Source organism: Eurosta solidaginis, chromosome 4, assembly GCF_040869045.1.
Source record: "Eurosta solidaginis isolate ZX-2024a chromosome 4, ASM4086904v1, whole genome shotgun sequence".
Lineage (NCBI taxonomy): Eukaryota > Metazoa > Arthropoda > Insecta > Diptera > Tephritidae > Eurosta > Eurosta solidaginis.
In genome coordinates this window covers 18,210,479-18,233,697 of record NC_090322.1, presented here as the reverse complement: position 1 = coordinate 18,233,697, position 23,219 = coordinate 18,210,479, and the positions used below count along the sequence as shown (strand labels likewise).

General features: G+C 40.7%; 1 protein-coding gene across 1 annotated transcript in view; it reads left to right on the top strand.

Annotated features, from left to right (window-relative positions):
- The first annotated feature begins 3,248 nt into the window (after positions 1–3,248).
- LOC137248415 (uncharacterized) overlaps positions 3,249–23,219 on the top strand; it is a 277,648-nt gene continuing 257,677 nt past the window's right edge. The window contains exons 1-3 of the mRNA XM_067779354.1: positions 3,249–4,028; positions 22,317–22,406; positions 22,732–23,022. Coding sequence (XP_067635455.1) covers positions 3,337–4,028; positions 22,317–22,406; positions 22,732–23,022 — 1,073 coding nt within the window. The 5' untranslated portion in view covers positions 3,249–3,336. The remainder of the gene's footprint in view (positions 4,029–22,316; positions 22,407–22,731; positions 23,023–23,219) is intronic.

Sequence of the window (23,219 nt, the reverse complement as noted above, 5' to 3'; positions counted from 1 at the left end):
TTCCCGAGATGGTCGGGCCAGCACCTTAATGGTGCTGTGTTACCGGAGCGTATCGGGTCTGTATCCGACAAATGACCATCACATCGATAACACTCCCCAAAGCCTTCGGGGAGTAACCTAATCGCTACAACAACAACAACAATGTTCTACCAAGATAAAAAGACATTGTTGCGGAGCTGGCAACACTATTCACCACCTTCATATGTTTTCGTTGGTTTAATTTCAAAAACGAAAAAAGCGACAATATTACCGACGGGTTTTCCGGGAATAACTTTTAAACGAGATAAAAAATATACACCCCTATTATGAACTCACACGATACACGATAAACGCTTGCAATCTGTTATACCGTATTATGAAATAAATTCTAGCGTGTGAAACCCGATCGTTAGCGTTTATCGTGGTATTGCCATACGTTAACTATCGCATCAACTGTTCAATTTTCTACGCTAGCTATCGTTGATAAATTTTTACACGATACGTTGTGAACTATTTAAATAAAAGTAAATATAAAATTATTACAAAATCCAAAGTACCCAACTAAAGCCTCATTCCCAACACTCTGTTGCAACACCCTGGGCAAGAAGCCTTAAAGTGGCACAATCCTTCAAAATATTTGGGATGGATGTCTTATTTGTATGGGCGCGCCAACTGCCTTCCACCTCTGTTAAGACATACTCTGAAATCTATTTTTGTTTATTAAACTTCTTTTATTCTTAGTATGTCAATTACTTACAGTGTAGAGTTCATTTCAAGAAGATTGGAAGCATCTCTCAACTTTCTTTTTTCTATGGTTTCTATGCAAGTTTCGTCAATTTGTTCATTTGAGTTTATATAAAAGGCAACATACATATGTAGCAGAAAACATTTTATTATTACAGCTCTAAAAACTTTTGCCACTTTTGCTTACAAGACAATTGAATTGTTAGTATTTACGTTTTGTTTTGCTATCTGTTTCGTATAGATTCACAAAAGTTTGTAAACAAAACTCTACCGTCATTCACAATAGTACATCTATCGGGCGTGTGGAAATCGCAATATGAAAGCTGATTTTTTACGATACACTAGCAAGCGTTTATCGTCTATCGTATGAAAATTCATAATAGGGGTGATAGTTTCTTATTTCGGATTCTGAATCTTGAAAATTTGTATCGTAAAATTACAAAGAAATATCCTTAGTGACTTTCAAACAAACACTTAATTACATCTTTCTTTAAAATCCATATGTTTATGCCAATTTTGATTAACAAATTGTGATACTTTATTACCGGGGACGATTCCTAAAACACGACCAAAACCGTCGGGGGAGGTATTGATAGACGCGTTTTTGCCTCGCTTCCAATAATTCGAATACTTTTTCGCCTTTGAACTATTGATAACAGGACAAAACGCGTCTTTTCATTTCTCTTTCCGCATTTTTGGACGGGTTATTGCAGGCGACCTCGGTTTCAACTGTTTTTCGCGAGAGAACTTTTGAACGGGTAGAAAAACTTAGCACTTATACCCCAGTTCAAGACTTTTGTTAATTTTCTGTAGGACAAATACAGGTGCACTACATTTTGTAATAAATTCGTTCAAAAAAATTTACCATCACAGCAACCCATATCTGATTTTCCGCTCCTTTTTTTGTTTCCCTGCCTCGCTTTCCACGACAGCAACCCCGGTAATTTTGACACTTCGTTCAGTGCCAAACGCATGTTCCACATAGGTTCCACTGAGTTCCACAATAGTTTGACACTGACCGATGTGTCAAACGGCAGTGTGTTAGAAAGAAAAAGGAATTGTTTCCTTCTCATACATATCATACTTGTAAACCTGTACTATGGTTATGGCGTTAGTGTTATGGTATGGCACCATTAATCTATTATTGATTTCCATAAGGTAGGTTCGATCAGCTGTTTTATCTAGTTATGGTTTTATGGTTATAAATCACTATTAATTGGCCCTTTAGCTATACAATTAGGAAAGTTGCACACGAGGCTACGCGTCATAGACGCGTATTAGACGCTGCAGGCGAAATCTGTACGCTTTGATGCCGAACCTGTATACTTGAATGGAGACCTGTACACGAGGCGTAAGCTGTTGAAAGCGACAAAGCATGAAAGCTTCATGTAGCTAAGCGTACAGCAATGTTGGTCGCTGAGCGTACGTACGCTTGAAAAACCGGAAGAACAAGATGTTTGTTAAATTTTTTTGTATGTAAATTTGTGTAATTAGTTAGAAAATGTTAATTTAGGTAATAAAAGTGCGTGAAAGGCATATTACCAAAGCGAAAAAGAGTGTTCAACACAATAAAAGCTTGGTTGGACATTGTGGAAACGCTTAAAAGGCTAAAAGGGTTTGAAAACCAGAAATCACTTTTTTCTCTAGTCCGCGGTGATGTAAAGTTGTCTTTGAAAATTTATAAAGGACGGGGATGCAAACAACTTTTAATGCCTATTTTCCTTTGGTTTCGGGTACGGATATACCTGAAGAAATTTAATTTCTTATTTTTTTCAATTATTGTTTGTTTTTTGTAGCGACGCTCGAAAGTAGCTTCGTGTGCAGTTCTTGAGCATAGTGTACAAGTACAAGTGTGTTGACTTATCTGTCAAGCATTCTGACAGGCACTCGCTGGATTCGGAATGACAGCGAATTCAAAATGGATACCATTACCGAGTGCGCCGAATGATTGAAAAATTGAAAAAGTCGATACGATTGGTAGTCAAAAATGTTGTCGTTGAGACCAAAAATGCGACTCTAGACCTGAGATTTCCATCAGGTGAGCGAGGCTGTTTGTAGTTTTGACGTTTATCGCTTAGTGAACACACTTGGTATAGGTACACTATGTTCTTGAGGCGTAGAGAAATCGTAGCTACATGTAATATCTTGTAAACGTCTATGAAGCTACGCCTCATGTGCCATTGTGAATGATAACTAAGTGTGATATCTTATCTGTCAAATGCCTGACAGCATGTTCAATATGGCTACTTTTTAGCGTTTTGACAGGTTGTTCAATATGGAGGCGCATAGGGCCGGCTATCTTCAGAGGGTGATAGAAAGAGATACAGAATGAGACAGCGATAGTCAATTACAAATTAGGTGATCCAATAACTTTGAAATTTTGACGTCTATGCAAAAGATATCACACTTAGTTATCATTCACAATGGACACAACTACTTTTCTCCGATATCTCAGTAGTCGATGCAAAAGTATCGACTACAAATTTTCTTGGTATCGGGTCAGAAGTGGGAATACCTAATTGGTTTTACTAGTACCGTTTCATCCCTAACTATCCTTACTGATTTACTTGTTGAGTTTTAATAATTTTTACTGAAGCAGATACATTCGCTCAAATGGATACAAGTGATCTATATATCGATTACCTGTGTCGGACCTGTATGATTAAACTGGAAGTCTTCACGTCTGAAGGCAGCACTGTGCCACAACACCAATCTATCTTTGAAACTATTGAGGAATGCGACGAATTACGAATAGCTGACTTGTTATCCAGGACAATACCCGAAATAGTGCAAGTGCAGCTGTGTGACGAGCTACCAAAAAAAATTTGTTGTAAATGCTTGCACCAATTGATAAGTGTGTATCGGTTCCAAAAATTATGCGTGCAATCCGACCATAAGATGCGAGAAATGGTTTCTAAAAAATGGGATGATTTAAACATGTCGGTGATGGAGGCAGAAATTGACGATGAAGTATTACCAAACGACACAGATTCATACCCGTTGAGCAGTTGCCAGCCCAAATGCACTGCTCAAAACTCAATTCCTCCAGAAATAGAAACGGATCTTGAAGGCAGACAGCAGGCAATTGAGTCGGAATCAGCACAATGGGGTACTGCTGAGTATTTACTAAAAGACGAACAATTACTGGATTTTTGTAAAAATTCACAAGGTGAGTTTAGCGAATTTATCAAAAACGAGCCCATTGAAGATGATGAAGACAATACTGAATATACCGACACAATCCATTCAACAAGTTTTGTGGCCAAAGAAGAATTTACAACGGAAGAGCAAAAAGTAATTGTGCCGTAAGTATGATAAGGATTATATTGCTAATTTTTTGATTTATGTATGTAAATTGCGCCTAATAGCTCATCCCAACATATGACTAAATAGGAAGCTGCGTTAGGATACCCCGCGCAATGCCTGTATCATCTTAGGGTGGCTCGGAAAATGCTCGAATTGGAGCGTATTCGAAGTAGAAAATTATCTTTGAAAATGTAAGAACAAGGTGACCCTTTTTTACAGAGACTCATTACCTACTTCTGCTTTGCTAGACTCAATTTGAGTGGCCTACAAAACTGCATACTTCGAGGCTTTCCTTCAAATTTTGATACTTCTCGTTTATTGAATATTTTCGAAACCTTTTTTTGGTTCGCGTATTTTCGGCAGGGCCGTAGAGAGAAAATCCGGGCCCGGGACTAAACAATTTACGGGCCCCCTATAAAAAATCGAATAATTAATTGGAATTAATGACGTCTCATTCATGAATCATTATTGATTGATTACATCAAAAAAAAATTTTGCTCATCAACTAAACGATTTTTGGACTAAGAGCTGAAAATAAAATTAACACAGAATAGTTACTATTTATACTGGATTATTGTAATACCTACATATATGGCACTACTTTATTTTCTCTGTATTTTCTCTTATATTTTATGTCGACCTCCCACCTAATACAGTTTCAGTACTGGTGTAAGTGTGTAAACTATATTTCAAAAAACTAATGAAATACAAGAAAAAAATATAGTTCATTAAAAATAAACGAGCCAGTGTGTATTTCGATAGGTTTTTTTTTTTTTTTTTTTGAACCATGGGTTTTTTTGACTTTCGGCGTTTTTTCTAAATTTTTTTTTTTTGACAAATGAAAATTTCGTTTTTAGTTTGAAATTTTCGTGCATAAGAACACAACTAAAATCAACTTTCTTGAGAAAAAAGTTAAACATCGGAGACCGAAATCATTTTCCCGTGTTATTTTCATTTTTTATTTTTTTTTGTTAAAAATGTTAATAAAAATAAAATGTAAAACATAAACAAAAACATGTCCAACTCACTAGTTTTGAGGGGAATACCGGCCTCGTTTTTTCGTGGTAGAAATTGTTTTTGTGTTTTGAAGTTCCGATAAAGTTTCGTCAGTTTTTCTTGTTTGGAATCCAAGGCGAATTCAGGACCAGGTGTTGTTATCCCAACAGCTGATTGCTTCTTCTTGACTATTTTCCATATAACGCCTCAAGGCGAATTCAGTACCAGGTGGTGTTATCCCATCAGCTGATTGCTTCTTCTTGATTATTTTCCATACAAAGCCTTGTACAACAACATGTCAGTTAATCGAAATCTATGGAAATTTTCTTTTGACTTGACAAGACGCTTGAAACCATTTTGCTCCCCTACTTCAAAGCAAATTTGCAGCTAGCCTGCCATCAGCATGGCTTCATAAAACTCCATAGCATCACCACCGCGCTAAATGCCATCAGCACCCGGATATATTGCGGTTTAAATCAAAACCCCCACCATAGAACAGTACTCGTTGCGCTAGACCTATCAAAAGCTTTTGATACGGTCAACCATGGCACGTTACTGCAAGACCAGGAAGGGTCTACTCTTTCCCCATGTCTTAAAAGGTGGACCGCAAATTATCTGGGTGGTCGGCAGGCATCGGTGCAATTTAGAAATGAAACATCAAAACCAAGAAGAATTAAACAAGGGGTGCCACAGGGTGGTGTCCTATCCCCACTATTGTATAATTTCTACATATCTAAGCTACCTTCGCCACCAAAAGGAGTTACTATCGTTTCCTACGCCGATGACTGCACAATAATGGCCACAGGCCCAGAACCACTGATCGGTGAGCTTTACAACAGAATAAACGGCTACCTCCCTGATCTCTCCAGTTTTTTCGCCTTACGAAACTTGGTGTTATCACCGCCTAAATCCTCCGCGATCTTATTTAAAACATGGACGTCCCAAATGTCGACCATTTTGAACATCCACGTCGATGGCACTACGCTACCGACTGTCCTACACCCCAAAATCTTGGGTGTGACGTTTGATCAGGATCTACATTTTGGTGAGCACGCAGCCGCAATTGTTCCGAAAATCCAGAGCCGTAATAAAGTCCTCAAATCCCTTGGTGGCAGTACTTGGGGAAAAGACAAAGAAAAGCTCATTACCACATACAAAGCAATTGGCCAGCCGATTGCGTGCTACGCGTCCCCTATATGGTCGCCAAGCCGACTGGAAGAAGCTACAGGCCTGCCAAAATACTGCTCTCAGAATCGCCACGGGCTGTCTTCTTATGTCCGCAGAACACCATCTACACAATGAGGCGAGAATACTCCCCATCAGGGAGAGAAATGAGATGATAACCAAATAGTTCCTGTTGAATACCCAGAAACCTGGGCAACCCAACAGCCATCTGATTGATGAGCCAACACCGCCTAGGGACTTAAGGAGTCATCTCCGTAAGCATTTTGAGGAAATACAGCACTTGAGAACTCAGCCGTATGAAGCAAAAAAACACAAGCAGGTCCTTGTTGAACTCCACAAACAGGCGTCGGACCTTTATGCCGGGAATTGCCCGGTGAATCCAGTACTCAAAGAACAGTACCCAAAACTTGCGGAAGAGGAACGCATACTCCCCAGGGAAACGCGAGTCACTCTAGCTCAACTTCGTTCTGAATACTGTAACAGGTTAAACTCTTACCTATCCAGAATCAACCCCGATATACAAAATGTATGCCCCGCTTGCAATGTGTCTCCACATGACACCAACCATGTCTTTAATTGCAATGTGGAACCAACGCCTCTAACACCCCATTCATTATTTTCATTATGGTACACCCCTGTTGAACTAGCAAGTTTCCTTGGACTCCCGTTAGAGGATATTGATGACAATTTGTGATCGGTCGCAGCTATTAGGTGGCGCGAAGCACTGCTACAACAACAACAACAACACCAACAACAACTAAGTTATTAAGGCGCACTGTGCAGCTGTCTTGCCAAAAAAAAAAAAACACGGGCCGAAAAGTATGATGTACATATGTATATACATTGCAGTGCCATCTACTTGCTAAATTTCATATACAGGGTAATTTAACTTAGATTAACATTATTTGCTTTAACACTTTCCCTTATTATTTATACTTAAATAAACGTTGTTATTTGCCTCTTTCATTCCATCTTCAATCGGATCTTTGGCAACGGTTTAATCATAATACCTGCTAATTGGTGCTCTGTAGAAATTTGTTTAATACCCAATTTGCCTTCTGCCAACTTTTCTTTTATGAAAAAGTGCTTAATCGATATGTTTCGTTCTAGGAAGAAATTCCGGGTTCTGAGCCAGTCTAACTGCTGCAGAGTTGTCAACTAGGATGACGGGGACATCTATCAGCTTCAACATACCTTTAAAGAGCCTGCTCAACCAAATTGCTTCTTTGGCTCCCTCGTTTGCTGCGATAATTTCTGCTTCAATAGTGGAATTGGCCGCAATAGCTTGACGTTGACTCATCCAGGATATTGCTCCTCCTGCATATTTCACAATGACTCCGGAGGTTGAGCGACCTTGTTTTCATGCATCCTCCAAAATCAGCATCACTATAGACTTCCATAAGCCCTACATCTTCATTATGCCGGTAGACTATTCCAAGATCTAGAGTGCCTGCTATATACCGAAGAACTCTCTTGACTCGTACGATGTCGTCCTGAGTGGGATTTTCTAAGGCTCTGGAAATAAACCCCACACTGTACGCCAGGTCATGTCTTGTGCCAAGCATCAGGTACATCAGTGCTCCAACAGCTTGTCTGTAAGGAAATTTTGTTGCTTTGTCATCTTTCCCTGGTCTGGAAGTTTCTCTGTTTTCAACTCTCCAATGAAAGTATCTATCTCACGTGGATCTTTTGCATCTAGGAGACCACCATCTACGTAAATCACAAGTATGAGTTTTTGACCACGTCTTTCTCGAACATACAAAAATGGATCAGCGCAACTAACTTTGAATCCACAATTTTCAAGAAAAACTCCGAAACGTTTGTTCCAGCATCTAGGTACTTGCTTGAGACCATATAGGCTTCTCTGCAACTTAAATGCATCCTCTCACTTGCTGCTATGCTAAGTATCGAACAAATTGTGCTCATTCGCGCTACTGGACTGAAAGTTTCGCTGTAATCGATGCCTTGACGCTGATTGAAGCCCTTAATGATCAACCTTCCTTTATATTTGTCGATTCTTCCATCAGGATATTTCTTAAGTCGGAATACCCATTTGCATGGAATTTCCCTTGCATCTGATGGCAATTCTGTTAAAGTCCATGTTTTATTTTCTTTTAACGAGGCAATTTTAGGACATTTTCAAAAGTATCAGGTGCTTCTGTCAATTGGTTGTGGTCTTCCTCCACAATCATTGCATAATCTTCAAGATATTTGGGCTGCTTTAAGGCCGATCTCTCCCTCAATATTCTGGGTGTCTGCTGCACTTGTTCTCCAAAGTCACTTACAGACTGTTCTTCAGCGCCGTTTAGTGGCTCACTGTCATCTTTTTTAGTGGTATTTGCCCCAAAATCGTCATTTTCATCTTCTTGTATTTGATCTTGATCGTCTTCATCAGTGTCCTTAATTGGCGGCTTGACTACACTTTCACATTCTTTGGGTCTTTCGTGGAATTGAACATCTCTCGATAGGATTACTCTGTTATTGCTCGGAATGTAAATTCGATACCGCTCATCTCCATCATACCCCACTAGGAATCCTTTTTATTCCTTCTTATCCATCTTCTTTCTCTTCTCAGCTGGTACATGCACATAGCATGAGGACCCAAAGATGCGCAAATGTTTCATTCTTCTTCTTCATTCATAGCTCGAAGGGGCTGACTCCATCTTCTGATCTTTTTCCGGTTCTATTAAGAATGTAAATAGCTGACGTCACTAGCTCCGTCCATATTGCATCTCGAAATTTAGCTTCACAGTTTGAATACTTAAATGTCCTTGCCATCTCAACAATCGTTCGATTTTCTTGCTCACTACCGCCATTTTGCTGTAGTATGTATGGCACTGTTAGTCTATGTACGATTTCGTTCTCTGCCAGAAAGCTTTTTACTTCCTCGCAATCAAACTCTCCGCCGTTATCACTAAGTAATTCCTGAATATTGTACCCAATCGTCTTCGCATGTGCTAGAAACTGCCTTAAAACAGTTTTCACATCTGATTTTTGTTTAATTGCAAAACCATAACGAAACTTGGTGTAGCTGTACAACATCAGTTGAAACAAGTTCGCCTGCCTTCGTAGCTTTTACTCTAGTACCGAATGGTAGACGATGTGCTTTGCCAAAAACACAGGGTTCACATATTTCTCGTTCTAGATTAACTGTGATGCCCAACTATCTCTTGAGCATATCTCTTACGTGTCGCCTGCCTTGGTGACCCCACCTCTTGTGATACAACTGCAGCGTCGAGCTTTCTGCTTCAGCAATACTGACTCTCTCTACGTTTTCAGCAATTAATGGTTCAATAGCTGCCTTGTACAGAGTTCCACCTCTCTCACGATTTCCGCACAGCACCGTTTTCCCATTTACCTCCAGCCAACATTTGGTTGAAGTCGAGTGAAATCTGCTATTTTCATTTCTGGCTTGAGCTGATTGAGAGATGTTTAGAAATTTTTGGAACATGCCAGACTTAAGGTCATCTTTATTGTGTTGTCTTCAGTAAATGATGAAACTTGAATAGTTCCTTTCCCAACAGCTTTGAGAGCTTGTTTTCCAGCGGCGATGATGACACGGCGATTTACAAAAGTTTTGGAACTCGACGAATTGGTCCGGGCAATTCGTTACATGCCTTGTGGCTCCATTGTCAATCCACCCTCCCGATGAACTGGCCTCAACTTGATGAATATCTTCACTGATGGTACACAGGGCTACATTGGTAACTAGTGCATTGCTCTGAGGGGCGTTTTTTGGCGGCCGTCCATCAGCAATCCACTTTTTGCATGTGGTTACCCAATGTCCCTTCTTTTTGCAATAGTTACAAATGTCGTTCTCTTTTGACCTTTGTGATCCTCTTTCTGACTTAACTTTTACGCTTTTCACAAGAAGTGCTTCTCCGGTGATGGCCCTAGTAGCCTTTCTAAAATTTCTTTCGTACATGCATAACAGCGTAATCAGTTCTTCAAACGTTCTTTCCTCATTCTTCGACAATAGCATCCAACTGGATCTGAAATTCTCGAAGTCACTAGGCAAAATTTGCAAAACTTTACAAACTAGAATAAGGTCGGTTCTCATCTTTTAATCTCAAACCATTATTTAGTTCGCTCCATAGATTTCTTAACTTTGCAACGTGCGTCAAAACATCTTCGCCATTACTCCAATCAAACGCCAAAAATTCTGTACATATTTTAAACAGTTGATCTTTTGACGATGCTTCAAAATTAAATTTAAGTGCTTTCCACGCCTCCTGCGCTGTCTCTTTATCCATTATTTTCTGATAAACGACGTCTGCTACTGAACTCGAAATCATGTATTTTGCATAACTGTTTGCCTTTCGGCATTCGTTCATTCTCCTGCTTGTGTTTCTTGACTTCGCACCTTCTTCCAAGGGCTGTGGTTTCACTAGTTTGCCGTCAATTGCATTTAGAGCACCTTCATGGTAATCTAGCAAATCTCGCACCTTTCTTTTCCAAATTGGCCAATTTGCTTCGCCACTCAGAGGATTGATGTGTTTTGCCAGTTCCATATAAAAAAAAGCAACACGTGGAGAATTCTTATTTGTAAGTTTTTATTCCTCTTCTTGTTTTTGTAACTTGCGTAAACTGGTACCCATAACCTGTTACAGTATTTTCTCGGTAAGAAAAAGAAAAAGAAGATTGCCTAGTCCGTTTGAAGTAGCTGTTTATTTGTTACTGAGTAATTCTTACATTCTTCATGGAAGCTCAACGTGGAGGAGAGGGTGAAGAAGGCCTCAACGGCACTCTATGCATGTAAAAGAATTCTGGGGTGTACGCGAGGCGTATGGCCCTCTCTTTCTCATTGGGTTTTTACAGCGATTGTAAGCCCTATTCTATACTATGGAGTTCTTGTTTGGTGGAAAGCCACACAAAAAACAACATACCTCAAAAAATTAGAGGGAGTATGCAGACTATCGATTCTTAGCATTACGGGAGCCCTGAAAACAACCCCGACGGCTGCACTGTATGCCATTCTGCACATTCTACCTGTAGACCTGATAGCAAAGAACATAGCATTAACAACCGCAACCAGGCTCGGTGCTTAGGGGCAGCTTCAGCGCCGACCATATGGCCATAGTAGTACAGCGTCATCAATCACAAGACCAACAGACTACCTGATTCCCTATCTGCGCTTCGAGGGAGATCTTAAGGCCACAATAGAGGTGGACGGTTGGCGCAAGGGTGCGCAAATGGCGGACGAGGCGATACATGTGTACACAGATGGTTCCAAAGTATTGGAAAGAGTAGGGTCTGCGGTATACTGTGCTGATCCGGAAATAAGCAGATCCTACAGGCTGCCGGATTACTGTAGCGTTTTCCAAGCGGAAATATTAGCCGTAACCAAAACAGTAGAAACCCTGGAAGAGAATAGCTTAAGCTGCAACCGTGTTAACTTTTTTATTGACAGTCAAGCAGCAATTAAGGCAATAATCTTGCATAGCACAGCATCTAAATGTGTGTTAGAGTGTAAGCAGTCTCTGGAGAGAATCGGGCCAGGGAGAAGCCTACATCTATATTGGGTCCCCGGGTATATGGGAATAGATGGGAATGAAAAAGCGGATGAATTAGCTAAAAAGGGCACAACCCTTGAAGCTTGCTCCGCAGACGCCCCACTTAGACTGGGCGAAATTAAGCGAAGGCGAGAGGTGCACATGATCGCCCAAGCAGGAAAGGCGTGGGTTCAAGCGCGCGGCTGTAAAGTGTCGAAGATTATGTGCAGGTCTTACAACCTTAGACTAACAAAGTTGCTTCTATCATTAAAAAGAGAGGACTATAAACTCATGACGGGTATTCTGACTGGACACTGCCTTCTGGCGTCACATGCCTTTAAATTAGGCTTGGTCAGTGATAGCAGATGTAGGAAGTGTGGGTTGGAGGAGGAAACGATCGTACACGTTCTGTGCTCGTGTCCTGCACTTGCCAGACTCCAAGGCAGGGCACGAGCACAGGCAAGACTCCAGCTATTAGGAGTGATACAGCTGTCAGATCTAGAAGCAGCAAGTGGCTTAAGTCCTAGGAAGCTTCTAGTATTTGCCAAGAGGACGGAGTTATTTTATAACATAGGTCCTGGTTTTTGATAGGGTTTCTCAGTTTGGTCGTTAAAACAAACTTCTGGTAACACTACGGACTCAATCAGTCTATGTGAGGTAGAGATATACGCCACCGCCTCACAAGAGTATATTAGCTTTGATTGGATAACGGTTGGTTGTACAGGTATCAAGGAATCGAGATAGATATAGACTTCCATATATCAAAATCATCAGTATCGAAAAAAAATTTAATTGAGCCATGTCCGTCCGTCCGTTAACACGATAACTTGAGTAAATTTGGAGCTATCTTTATGAAATTTGGTATGTAGGTTCCTGGGCACTCATCTCAGATCGCTATTTAAAATGAACGAAATCGGACTATAACCACGCCCACTTTTTCGATATCGAAAATTTCGAAAAACCCCAAAAGTGCGATAATTCATTACCAAAGAAGGGTAAAGCGATGAAACTTGGTAGGTGAGTTGAACTTATGACGCAGAATAGAAAATTAGTAAAATTTTGGACAATGGGCGTGGCACCGCCCACTTTTAAAAGAAGGTAATTTAAAAGTTTTGGAAGCTGTAATTTGGCAATCGTTGAAGATATCATGATGAAATTTGGCAGGAACGTTACTCCTATTACTATATATATGCTTTAATATATTTACAGTATATAAGTAAATTATGTCAACATTCCAGTCCAGTAATGATTTGGTGCAACAAAATACAAAAATAAAAGAAAATTTCAAAATGGGCGTGGCCCCGCCCTTTTTTATTTAATTTGTCTAGGATACTTTTAATGCCATAAGTCGAACAAAAATGTACCAATCCTTGTGCAATTTGGTAGGGGCTTAGATTCTAGGACGATAACTATTTTCTGTGAAAAAAGTCGAAATCGGTTGAAGCCACGCCCAGTTTTTATACAGAGTTGACCGTCTGTCCTTCCGCTCGGCCGTTAATACGATAAATTGAGCAAAAATCGATATATCTTTACTAAACTCAGTTCACGTACTTATCTGAACTCACTTTGTATTGGTATAAAAAATGGCCGAAATCCGACTATGACCACGCCCACTTTTTCGATATCGATAATTACGAAAAACGAAAAAAATGCCATAATTCTATACCAAATACGAAAAAAGGGATGAAACGTGGTACTGGATTGGCTTATTGACGCAAAATATAACTTTAGAAAAAAACATTTTAAAATGGATGTGACACCTATCATATTAAGTAGAAGAAAATGAAAAAGTTTTGCAGGGCGAAATCAAAAGCCCTTGGAATCTTGGCAGGAATACTGTCCGTGGTATTACATATATAAATAAATAAGCGGTACGCGACAGATGATGTTCTGGGTCACCCTGGTCCACATTTTGGTCGATATCTCGAAAACGCTTTTACATATACAACTACCACCACCTTCTTTTAAACTACTCATTAACACCATTCATTTCATACCCATATCGTACAAACACATTATAGAGTCAACCCTGGTCCACCTTTATAACGATATCTCGAAAAGGCGTCCACCTATAGAACTAAGGCCCACTCTCTTTTAAAATACTCATTAACACCTTTCGTTTGATACCCATATCGTAGAAAAAAATTCTAGAGTCACCCCTGGTCCACCTTTATGGCGATATCTCGAAAAGGCGTCCACCATCACTCATTAACACCATCTCTAAGCCGATGCTAAGCAGTGACGTGAATGCACATCATAAATTTAATCATTTTGTCTACACGTATGTACGTACACGCAGTGAAGAAGAGATGCACAAACACATGCAGATATCTTATCTGAGATGCTCCCAAAAGTATGCAATTATAATTGTGGAAGTGTCGCTCACACATACAAGCGCATGGGGTATGAGAGAAGCTATAAAAATTATACATCTAGTTGTATCTGAGAAATTTATAACTAACTAGTAAGTTCTGGAATTAGAAAAGCCTAGAAATATGCAACGAGGAAATCAGACAGTATAAAAAGCGATAACAGTAGAGGCGAGTTTGAGTTTAATTTAAGCTATCAGTCAGTTTGGTTATTAAGCAAGCTAGTTGCAAAGTATAAGTGTTATTGTGAAGTACTTTAATAAAGGCCATTTTTCCATTATTCAATATTAGAGTTATTTATTCAACAGTTTAGTGATTCGAACTTAGCAGAAGGTTGCAAATAAGAGGATTTGCAGTAAATTCGTTACAATTGGTGTCAGAAGAGGAATTGTTGAATAAATTTCGAAGACTTCGAATACAACTTGGACATGCCAAAGTTAAGTGAATTGAAGATCCAGAAACCGAAGAAGGAGTTGGGGAGCCGTGGATTGAATACGACCGGCATTAAACTAGAACTTCAGGAACGACTACGACAGGCAATAGAATTAGAAGGAATTGACGTGGAAGAGTATGTCTTTCAGCTTGATGGCGAGGAAACAACAAAAATGTAAGACGCAGTTACGCAGACAGTTACGAGCACATACTTGAACATGATTTTGGCTGCAATATCTGCTCAAACATCGACAGTGGCTTCTCAAGTGGAATCGCAAGAGACACGTTCGACATCCAAGATGGAAGCACAGGAGACACGTATAACATCAAAGATTGAAGCACAAGAAACGCGTATTTCAGAAATGTCGGCACAAATTTCAGCACAGATATCATCTCAGATCTCCACACAATAAGAAGAGCAGGAAGTCCGTATATCATCTAAACTGGAAGCGCATATAGAAGAAAAAATAACCCAGTTTCATGAAGGCTTCAGTGGTCGACCGGATAAAATCGAGGCCGAGGTGGATGCTTTGAGAAGACGTATCGAGCAGTTACAACTAAATCGTCCAGCAGTTTCAGCGAGTAATCCAAAGGTAAAAACACCATCCTTTGACGGTTCTGTTCCTTTCCAGGGCTTTAAGCTACAGTTTGAGAAAACCGCTGCAGTGAACAACTAGAATGCGGAAGATAAAGTTGCTGCACTGTTCGTAGCATTGAAAGGACCAGCTGCCGAAATCTTACAGACGATTCCAGAGTACGAACGGAACAGTTATGAAGCATTGATGGCTGCTGTAGAACGACGTTATGTAAGCGAGCATAGAAAACAGATTTTCCAAATTGAGTTGCAAAACCGCTACCAAAAAGCAAATGAGATATTGCAGGAGTTTGCTTCAGATATTGAAAGATTGGCTCATCTTGCAAATGCGGACGCACCCGTGAAATACACTCAAAGGGTAAAAATCCAGAGCTTCATAAATGGCATACGAGATGTGGAAACGAAGCGGGCTACATATGCGAATCCAAAACTAACATTTGCTGAAACGGTATCGCATGCACTGACTCAGGAAACAGCCTCACTTTTGAGTAAGCCATCGTACAAAGCTCATCGCGTGGAAGTGGAAAGGCCAGACTGGGTAGACGCAATTTTGGAAGCATTGAAGGGTATGCAGCAGAAGAATAATGATGTAGTCAAATGCTTTAAGTGCGGAAAGCCGGGGCATATTGCGCGTTATTGCAACAACAACCCTAACAGTTCCAACAATGTGGGTGATCGTAAACGCAGAGCAGAAGGAGATGAGCAAATCTCCAAGACCACTCAATCGTTAAACTAAATCGAGTCAGCCGCAAGGGGCGACAGCTGGCTCCCGCAATTGAACGCCCCATAATCTATATCTCGCAGATTGGAAGAAGATCGGGCAATCTTACTGTTGGAGGACATGTGGATGGAAAGGAACGTTTACTGACTGTAGATACGGGTGCATCTCATTCCGTCATTCGAGCGGATTTAGTCAACAAAAAGATAAGACCATTGGTTGGAGCAAGATTACGTACAGCCACGGGAGAGGACACCCAGGTAATTGGAGAAGTAGAATGTGTAGTAGAAATTGGGAACGTCACGGTACTACACAATTTTATAGTGGCAGATATTGTTGATGAAATCATAATTGGAGTGGACTTCTTAATCAACCAAGGCATCAAGATCGATATGCAAAGCAAGACGATGCTATATAAGAACATGGATGTGCCACTTAATTTCGGCTACGACAGAGGCTACAGCAGTAACCGAGTGCTGGTGGAAGAGAGTCAGCAAATACCACCAAAATCCGAATCAGTCATCTGGGCAAAGGTTGATGGAGATTGTGGGACAAACAAATTGTGGGTTGTCGAAGCAGCAAACAAATCAGCACTGAACATACTTGTAGGAAAAACCCTGGCTATCACAAAACAAGATGGACGTATTCCGGTAAGAGTACTCAATGAGTTCAAGTCACCACTCAAACTGACCAAAGAAGCTATTTTGGGAAGATGCAAAGAGGCTGAAGTAGTTATTAACTGTGAACAGCTCCAGGAACACGTTTCATCTAGTAATACTGATCTTTCAAATGACATCACGGCATGGACGCAGGGGTTAGAGGAATCCTATCAGAGTAAGGCAAAACAACTACTAAAGTACGCGAACATATTTGACCAGGATGGTTCCAAACCAGGCCGCACCCATGTTGTGAAACATCAAATTGACACTGGAGACGCGAGGCCGATACGTCAAGCTCCTCGTAGTGTTCCACTGGCGAAACGGGAAGTTGTGAGTCAAATCGTACAAGAAATGAGCAACAGCGGCGGCATCGAACCATCAGCTAGTCCATGGAGCTCACCGGTAGTACTTGTAAAGAAGGATGGAAAAATGAGGTTTTGCGTGGACTACCGGAAGTTGAATGACGTTACGAAAAAGGATAGCTACCCATTACCAAGAATTGACGACACTCTGGACTCGCTATCTGGTACGAAATGGTTTTCCACACTGGACTTGAAAAGCGGCTACTGGCAAGTTGAGGTGAAGGAGGAAGATAAAGAGAAAACAGCCTTCAGTGTCGGTGATGGTCTTTGGCAATTTACAGTGATGCCTTTTGGACTTTGTAATGCACCAGCTACTTTTGAGAGACTCATGGACCAGGTACTGAAAGGTCTACATTGGAAAACATGCTTGGTGTACCTGGACGACATCATCGTATTGGGCAAGAACTTTGATGAACATCTTAAGAACTTGGAGGAAGTTTCCCAAGAATAGCTGGCGCTGGTCTGAAGTTAAGTCCCAAAAAGTGTGCGCTGTTTAAAAAGGAAGTAAATTATTTGAGTCACAAGGTAACGACAGAGGGCATATGCACTGCAAACGAAAAGATAGAGGCTGTAAAGGATTAGCCAGCCAATACCACCGAACCTACATGAATTGAGAAGTTTCCTTGGGCTGTGCACATATTACCGCCGATTTGTACCAAATTTTTCCAGCGTAGCTCATAGCCTCCATGAGCTTACAAGAAAAAATAAAGCTTTTGAATGGAAGAAGGAGCAAGAAGTGGCTTTCCAAACATTGAAGGAGCGGTTGTGCAGTGCTCCAATGTTAGCATATCCGATTCCAGGAGCAACATTTATTCTAGACACAGATGCGAGTGGATATGCTATAGGAGGCGTTTAATCACAACTGGTCGATGGACAGGAGAAGGTAGTTGCATATTACAGCCGTTCGATTGGAAAACCAGAGAGGAACTACTGCGTTACGCGGAGAGAGCTGTTGGCATTGGTAGAGTGCATTAAACATTTTCACAAATACCTCTACGGCCAGCGATTCCGTATCAGGACAGATCACCCAGCGTTAAAATGGCTTCTGCAGTTCCGTAATCCGGAAGGACAATTGGCACGGTGGATCGAGCGACTACAAAGCTATGACTTTTCCATTGAGCATCGAAAAGGTAGTACCCATGGAAATGCCGATGCAATGTCACGAAGGCCATGTAGTTTGGAATGCAAGCACTGTTCAAAGGCCGAGGCTAAAGAAGACATTATAGATGTCCGGCTAATGACTATAACGTGTACGGATTATTGGACAAGGAACAACTAAGAAAGTGTCAGCTAGAAGATAGAGATCTGTCACATGTTATGCAAGGGCTCGAACGAAACGAAAGACCAATCAGAGAGGAGATGTCAGCAGAGAGTCCCATTGCGAAGTTATATTGGGCACAGTGAAACAGTTTAGGATTGATATCCGGTTGCTTGCAGCGAGTATGGGAGAGTGAGGATGGTCAAAGAAAAAAGGTACTGATAGTTGTTCCCAGAAAGAGGATTTCTGACGTGCTCAGCGAGCTGCATAATGGTCCAAGCGGAAACACGAAGACGCTCGAGAAGATTAAACAGAGATTCTATTGGGTTGGTTGCCGTCAGTCGGTCACTGAGTGGATTGCGAACTGTGAGGTTTGCAGCAGAGCGAAAGGGCCCAAAACCCGAAGTCATGGCCAGATGAAGCAATATAACTCAGGTGCGCCATTTGAAAGGATCGCTATGGATGTCGCCGGTCCATTTCCTACTAGCAACGGCGGAAACAAATATGTACTGGTAGTTATGGATTATTTCAGCAAATGGCCAGAGGTATACCAATCCAAAATCAAGAAGCGGAAACAGTAGCAGAAGTGTTTATAAACAATTGGAATGCAAGGTATGGGGTACCAATGGAGTTACATTCTGACCAAGGCAGGAATTTCGAATCAGCTATGTTCCAGGAAATGTGTAAATTATTGGGCATTCGAAAAACACGGACAACTGCATTGCATCCTCAATCCGATGGTATGGTAGAACGACTCAATAGAACGTTGGAGGAGCACTTAAGGAAAGTAGTAGACAAGTACCATAAAGAGTGGGATACCCGCATACCGTTATTCTTGAGGGCTTACCGATCAGCAGTGCACGAGACAACGGGCCAAACCCCTGCAAAAGTAATTTTTGGCAATGACCTTAGACTGCCAGCTGATTTGAAGTTTGGGATAGATGCCAATGCGGAGAGAAATGTCAAGAAATCCACTGGTGATTTGGAAGAAGAGCTAAGAGAAATACATGATCTGATAAGGCAACGAACAAAGATTATGAGTGACAAGATTAAAGCCAGATACGATAAAGCAATTAATTAGGAAGGTTTTCATGAAGAAGATTTGGTACTGTTATACAACCCACAACGTAAAAAAAGTTTGTCCCCGAAATTGCAGTGTAATTGGGAAGGCCCATACAAAGTTGTAAAACGGATCAACGATGTAGTTTACCGCATACAAACCATGGTAAACCACGAACCAAAATGAAAGTGGTTCATTTGGAAAGGCTGGCAGCATTTAGATCGAGAGATTTGTCTGATCGGGACGATCAGACTTAGGTGGAGGGCAGTGTTACGAATGTTAGCAACACTAAGGGGTACTGCCATCTCTATCCCGATGCTAAGCAGTGACGTGAATGCACATCAATAATTTAATAATTTTGTGTACACCTATGTACGTACACGCAGCGGAGAACAGATGCACAAACACATGCAGATATCTTATCTGAGATGCTCCTAAAGGTATGCAATTATAATTGTGGAACTGTCGCTCACACATACAAGCGCATGGGGCTATAAAACTTATACATCTGTAGTTGTAGTAAGTTCTGGAATTAGAAAAGCCTAGAAATATGCAACAAGGAAATCAGACAGTATAAAAAGGCGACAACAGTAGAGGGAAAATCAGTTTCATTTAAGCTATCAGTCAGTTTGGTTATTAAGCAAGCTAGTTGCAAAGTATAAGTGTTATTGTGAAGTACCTTAATAAAGGCCATTTTCCATTATTCAATATTGGAGTTATTTATTCAACAGTTTAGCGATACGAACGTTAGCAGAATATTGCAAATAAGGGGAATTGCAGTAAATTCGTTACAATATTAAAACGAAATGCAGATACTCGTTGCTTTGAAATTGGGCTTAAAAATTGCACATGGAACAACAAAAAACTCTGCTGAATTAAAAAAAATTGTCGTAGTGCCTCTAAATCGCGGACCCACTTAGAAACTCCGGGCCCGGGGGGAATCCCCCCTTTCCCCCTCTCGTCGGGCCTGCATGTACGCAGTAAATTAAGCAGTCACACTTATGTACATATACACATTACATCAAGCAGTCACACCTACACATAACCAGCAGCTTGAAGCAAAAAGAATATTGCACATATGTACACATCACGTTATCATCAGCTAAGAGCAAATGTTGTTCCTTCCCAAGGCAACCGGTTCTATGTATTGGAGCGACTCGGGATATTTCCCGGCCAAATGCTGTCATTTCAATGTAACCCCATTTAATTTGTTGCGTCCCTCCCACAAATTGTTATCCTTAGAGCAACTCCTAGCAGCTGGATTGCTCCATACCCTCCTGCTCCGTGAAGGTACTGAACCTAACCTCTGTCCCAGGTTGTGGTTCTGTCGCATGTTGGGAAAGGATTTATCTCAGACAGTCATACTCTTGCCAGTGTATCACGTGTAAAAGATGGTTGCATCGTTCGGGCCCTCGAATTTCTACAAAACCTATGTGGCTCCCTGCTGTTCCGCGGTTCACTCTCAAGCGTACCTCCGCCAGCTTCTAACCGCAACGCTGCCCAGCAGGGCACATCAACTACCCGCTGTTGTTCGAGCCAAACGGCGCTTACAGCTAACGCGGACGCTTCAACCTATCAATACAATCTACGTAGCATAGACCGAAAACCGCCACGTAATCATCATCAGGCGATTTGTTGTCAAAGGTTTCACCTATATTCGAACCGCGAATCACATGATCAAACTGCGGTTGCCTTAACCACTAGGCTATACTGCTTGTACTTGTTTTCTTCCCTATTTCAGTTTATCTCATTTTTACACTTACAATACAGCTGAGACATTCATTAACTTATTAACATTTGTATTTTGTCTCTCTTCCTGTATTGCAGCGCTTGAAGTACATGGCTTTCCAGTACTTATATTTCCATCATACGATTTTGAGGTTTGGTCCTGTCATTCCGGCTAGTTCGCCTTCCGAGGTTGGCGCGTTTGCCCTCTTAAAAGCTGGCTTGTCAGGTTCAGCCGATCGCTGAACTGTCTTGGACATTATTCCACTGTCTCACGGGCCCATGCCAAGAGATCGCTCTCATTGTGGGTTGAGCTAACCACTGAACTCATGCGTTACAAATTCTTAATTCTGCCCGATATTGTGAGAGGGTTCTCGTAAGCTCCCTATCTCGTTGTTCCCGTTCTAATTTGTTCGGGCTAGTAGACCGCTCCTTTACCGAGCGCACTGACTGCACACTATCATCGCTATCCACGTCCGAATCATCGCTTATTCCTCTTCCCCGGCTTGCGACTCCATCACCTTTTCCTTCTGATCCTTACTTTGTTTTAAAGTTTTTGAGTTCATCTTGGTCGTACGATCACCTGCCCGACAAAGCGGGCTCAGCGGTCTAATGTTAAAAACGTAACGCCGTCATTATTTCCCGAGGCGGCCCGGTATCGGGAATACTCCGTTCAAATACAGCCGAAAATACCCCCTGGCAAATCAGCAAATAGGCACGGTCCGCATAGCACCCTGGATTAGGAGGTTGGCTGTTCTTGGTCACCTGGGAAAGTGTTTTGAGTTTACTGGGTTTTGCGCAGGGGTCGAGTCCGAATATTGACGATTTTGCCAATTTCAGTAAATTCAATAGACGATTTCTTAGAATAAAAAAAATTCTAAAAGCTTGAAATGGGTTTCAAGTGTCAGAGTATTACATTATGCTAGAATAACGATTAAAAAGTTCTAGGATTCGAAATTCTCTTGAAAAGCCGAAACTGTTTTAACGCCAGTTTGAGGCTCACCACGTCGAAGCCTGCGAGAAAGTATAGTCCTGTTTATTAAAAAAATTATTTGGTTTTTTTTCGACCTGTGATACAGCAGAAAAAGTAATTTTTCGAAATTTTAGACACGAATATCTCAAAAACTTGCACCAATATGAAAAATCTGACTTGAAATTTAAGTTATAAGCAAAAATGTTGCCAACATTTTTTCCCCTCGGTGTCATGCTTGTTTTGCTTTTGAAAAGGAGATATTTGTGGAACAAGTTGTAAATTATATAAATAGATAATAAAATGCTTTTTTCTAGAATTCCGAAATTTAAGTCTAATAATCCTGAGATTTTCGGAACTTAAAAATGACGACAGGGACCCCGGGATCAGCATCCATAATCTATACACATGTATATATGTATGCATATTTAAATAATTAATTTTTTCTTGTTTATTTTATAAATAGTAAAAGTTTTAGATATGAACAGCGTTTGAGAGTACATATACAAGCTCATGGTAATGAGAAGCGGTACAAATGTGACTTTTGTGGAAAGAGGTAAGCTATAATAGACTTATCTTGTTTGGTTGATTTTCCGACAGGGTGGATAAATGATGTATATTGGAACGATTTTCCGACATCCCTTGTCAAATTTGGTTTTGAGACAAACCGGTTTCGGCGTTGTGCCATCGTCAGTGTCGATTTCGTTCTGAACGAAAATCGACACTGACGATGGCACAACGCCGAAACCGGTTTGTCTCAAAACCAAATTTACAAGGGATGACGGAAAATCGTTCCAATATACATCATCTATAATAGAAACCTTATCTTTATGTGCTTATTCAACTTTATATCCACTTTTCATCTTATCTTTATTAAATAGCTTCACTAAAATTGCAAATGCACGGATCCATATGCGTACTCATACCGGTGAAAAACCATACAAATGCAAATACTGCGAAAAGGCTTATGGGCAATGTCATACACTGTACAAACATTTACGTACTCATCTGGGTTATAATGCTTATAGATGTGAGTTTTGTCCCTTAGCTTTTTCTTTAGCTTCGGAGCGACGTTTGCACTTGAAAACACATGAAAATGAAGATTCAGAGACTCGTGAGCAAAATATGAAAGCCTTAAGAGAAGAAGAAGCTAAATTAAAGCAACAAATAAAGTAAGAATATAACATTTATTAAGAGGTTTATCTATCATAAATAACTGTCTCTTAATTCTACTACGATCGGAGCAGATTTTACTATGCGTTTAGAAAAATAATAACTTAATAAACTGATGCCAGAGTTTTTTAGTCAAAAATATTAAACTAACATTGTATTCCCCAACAGAATATAGTAAATATTTTGCAGAAAACTA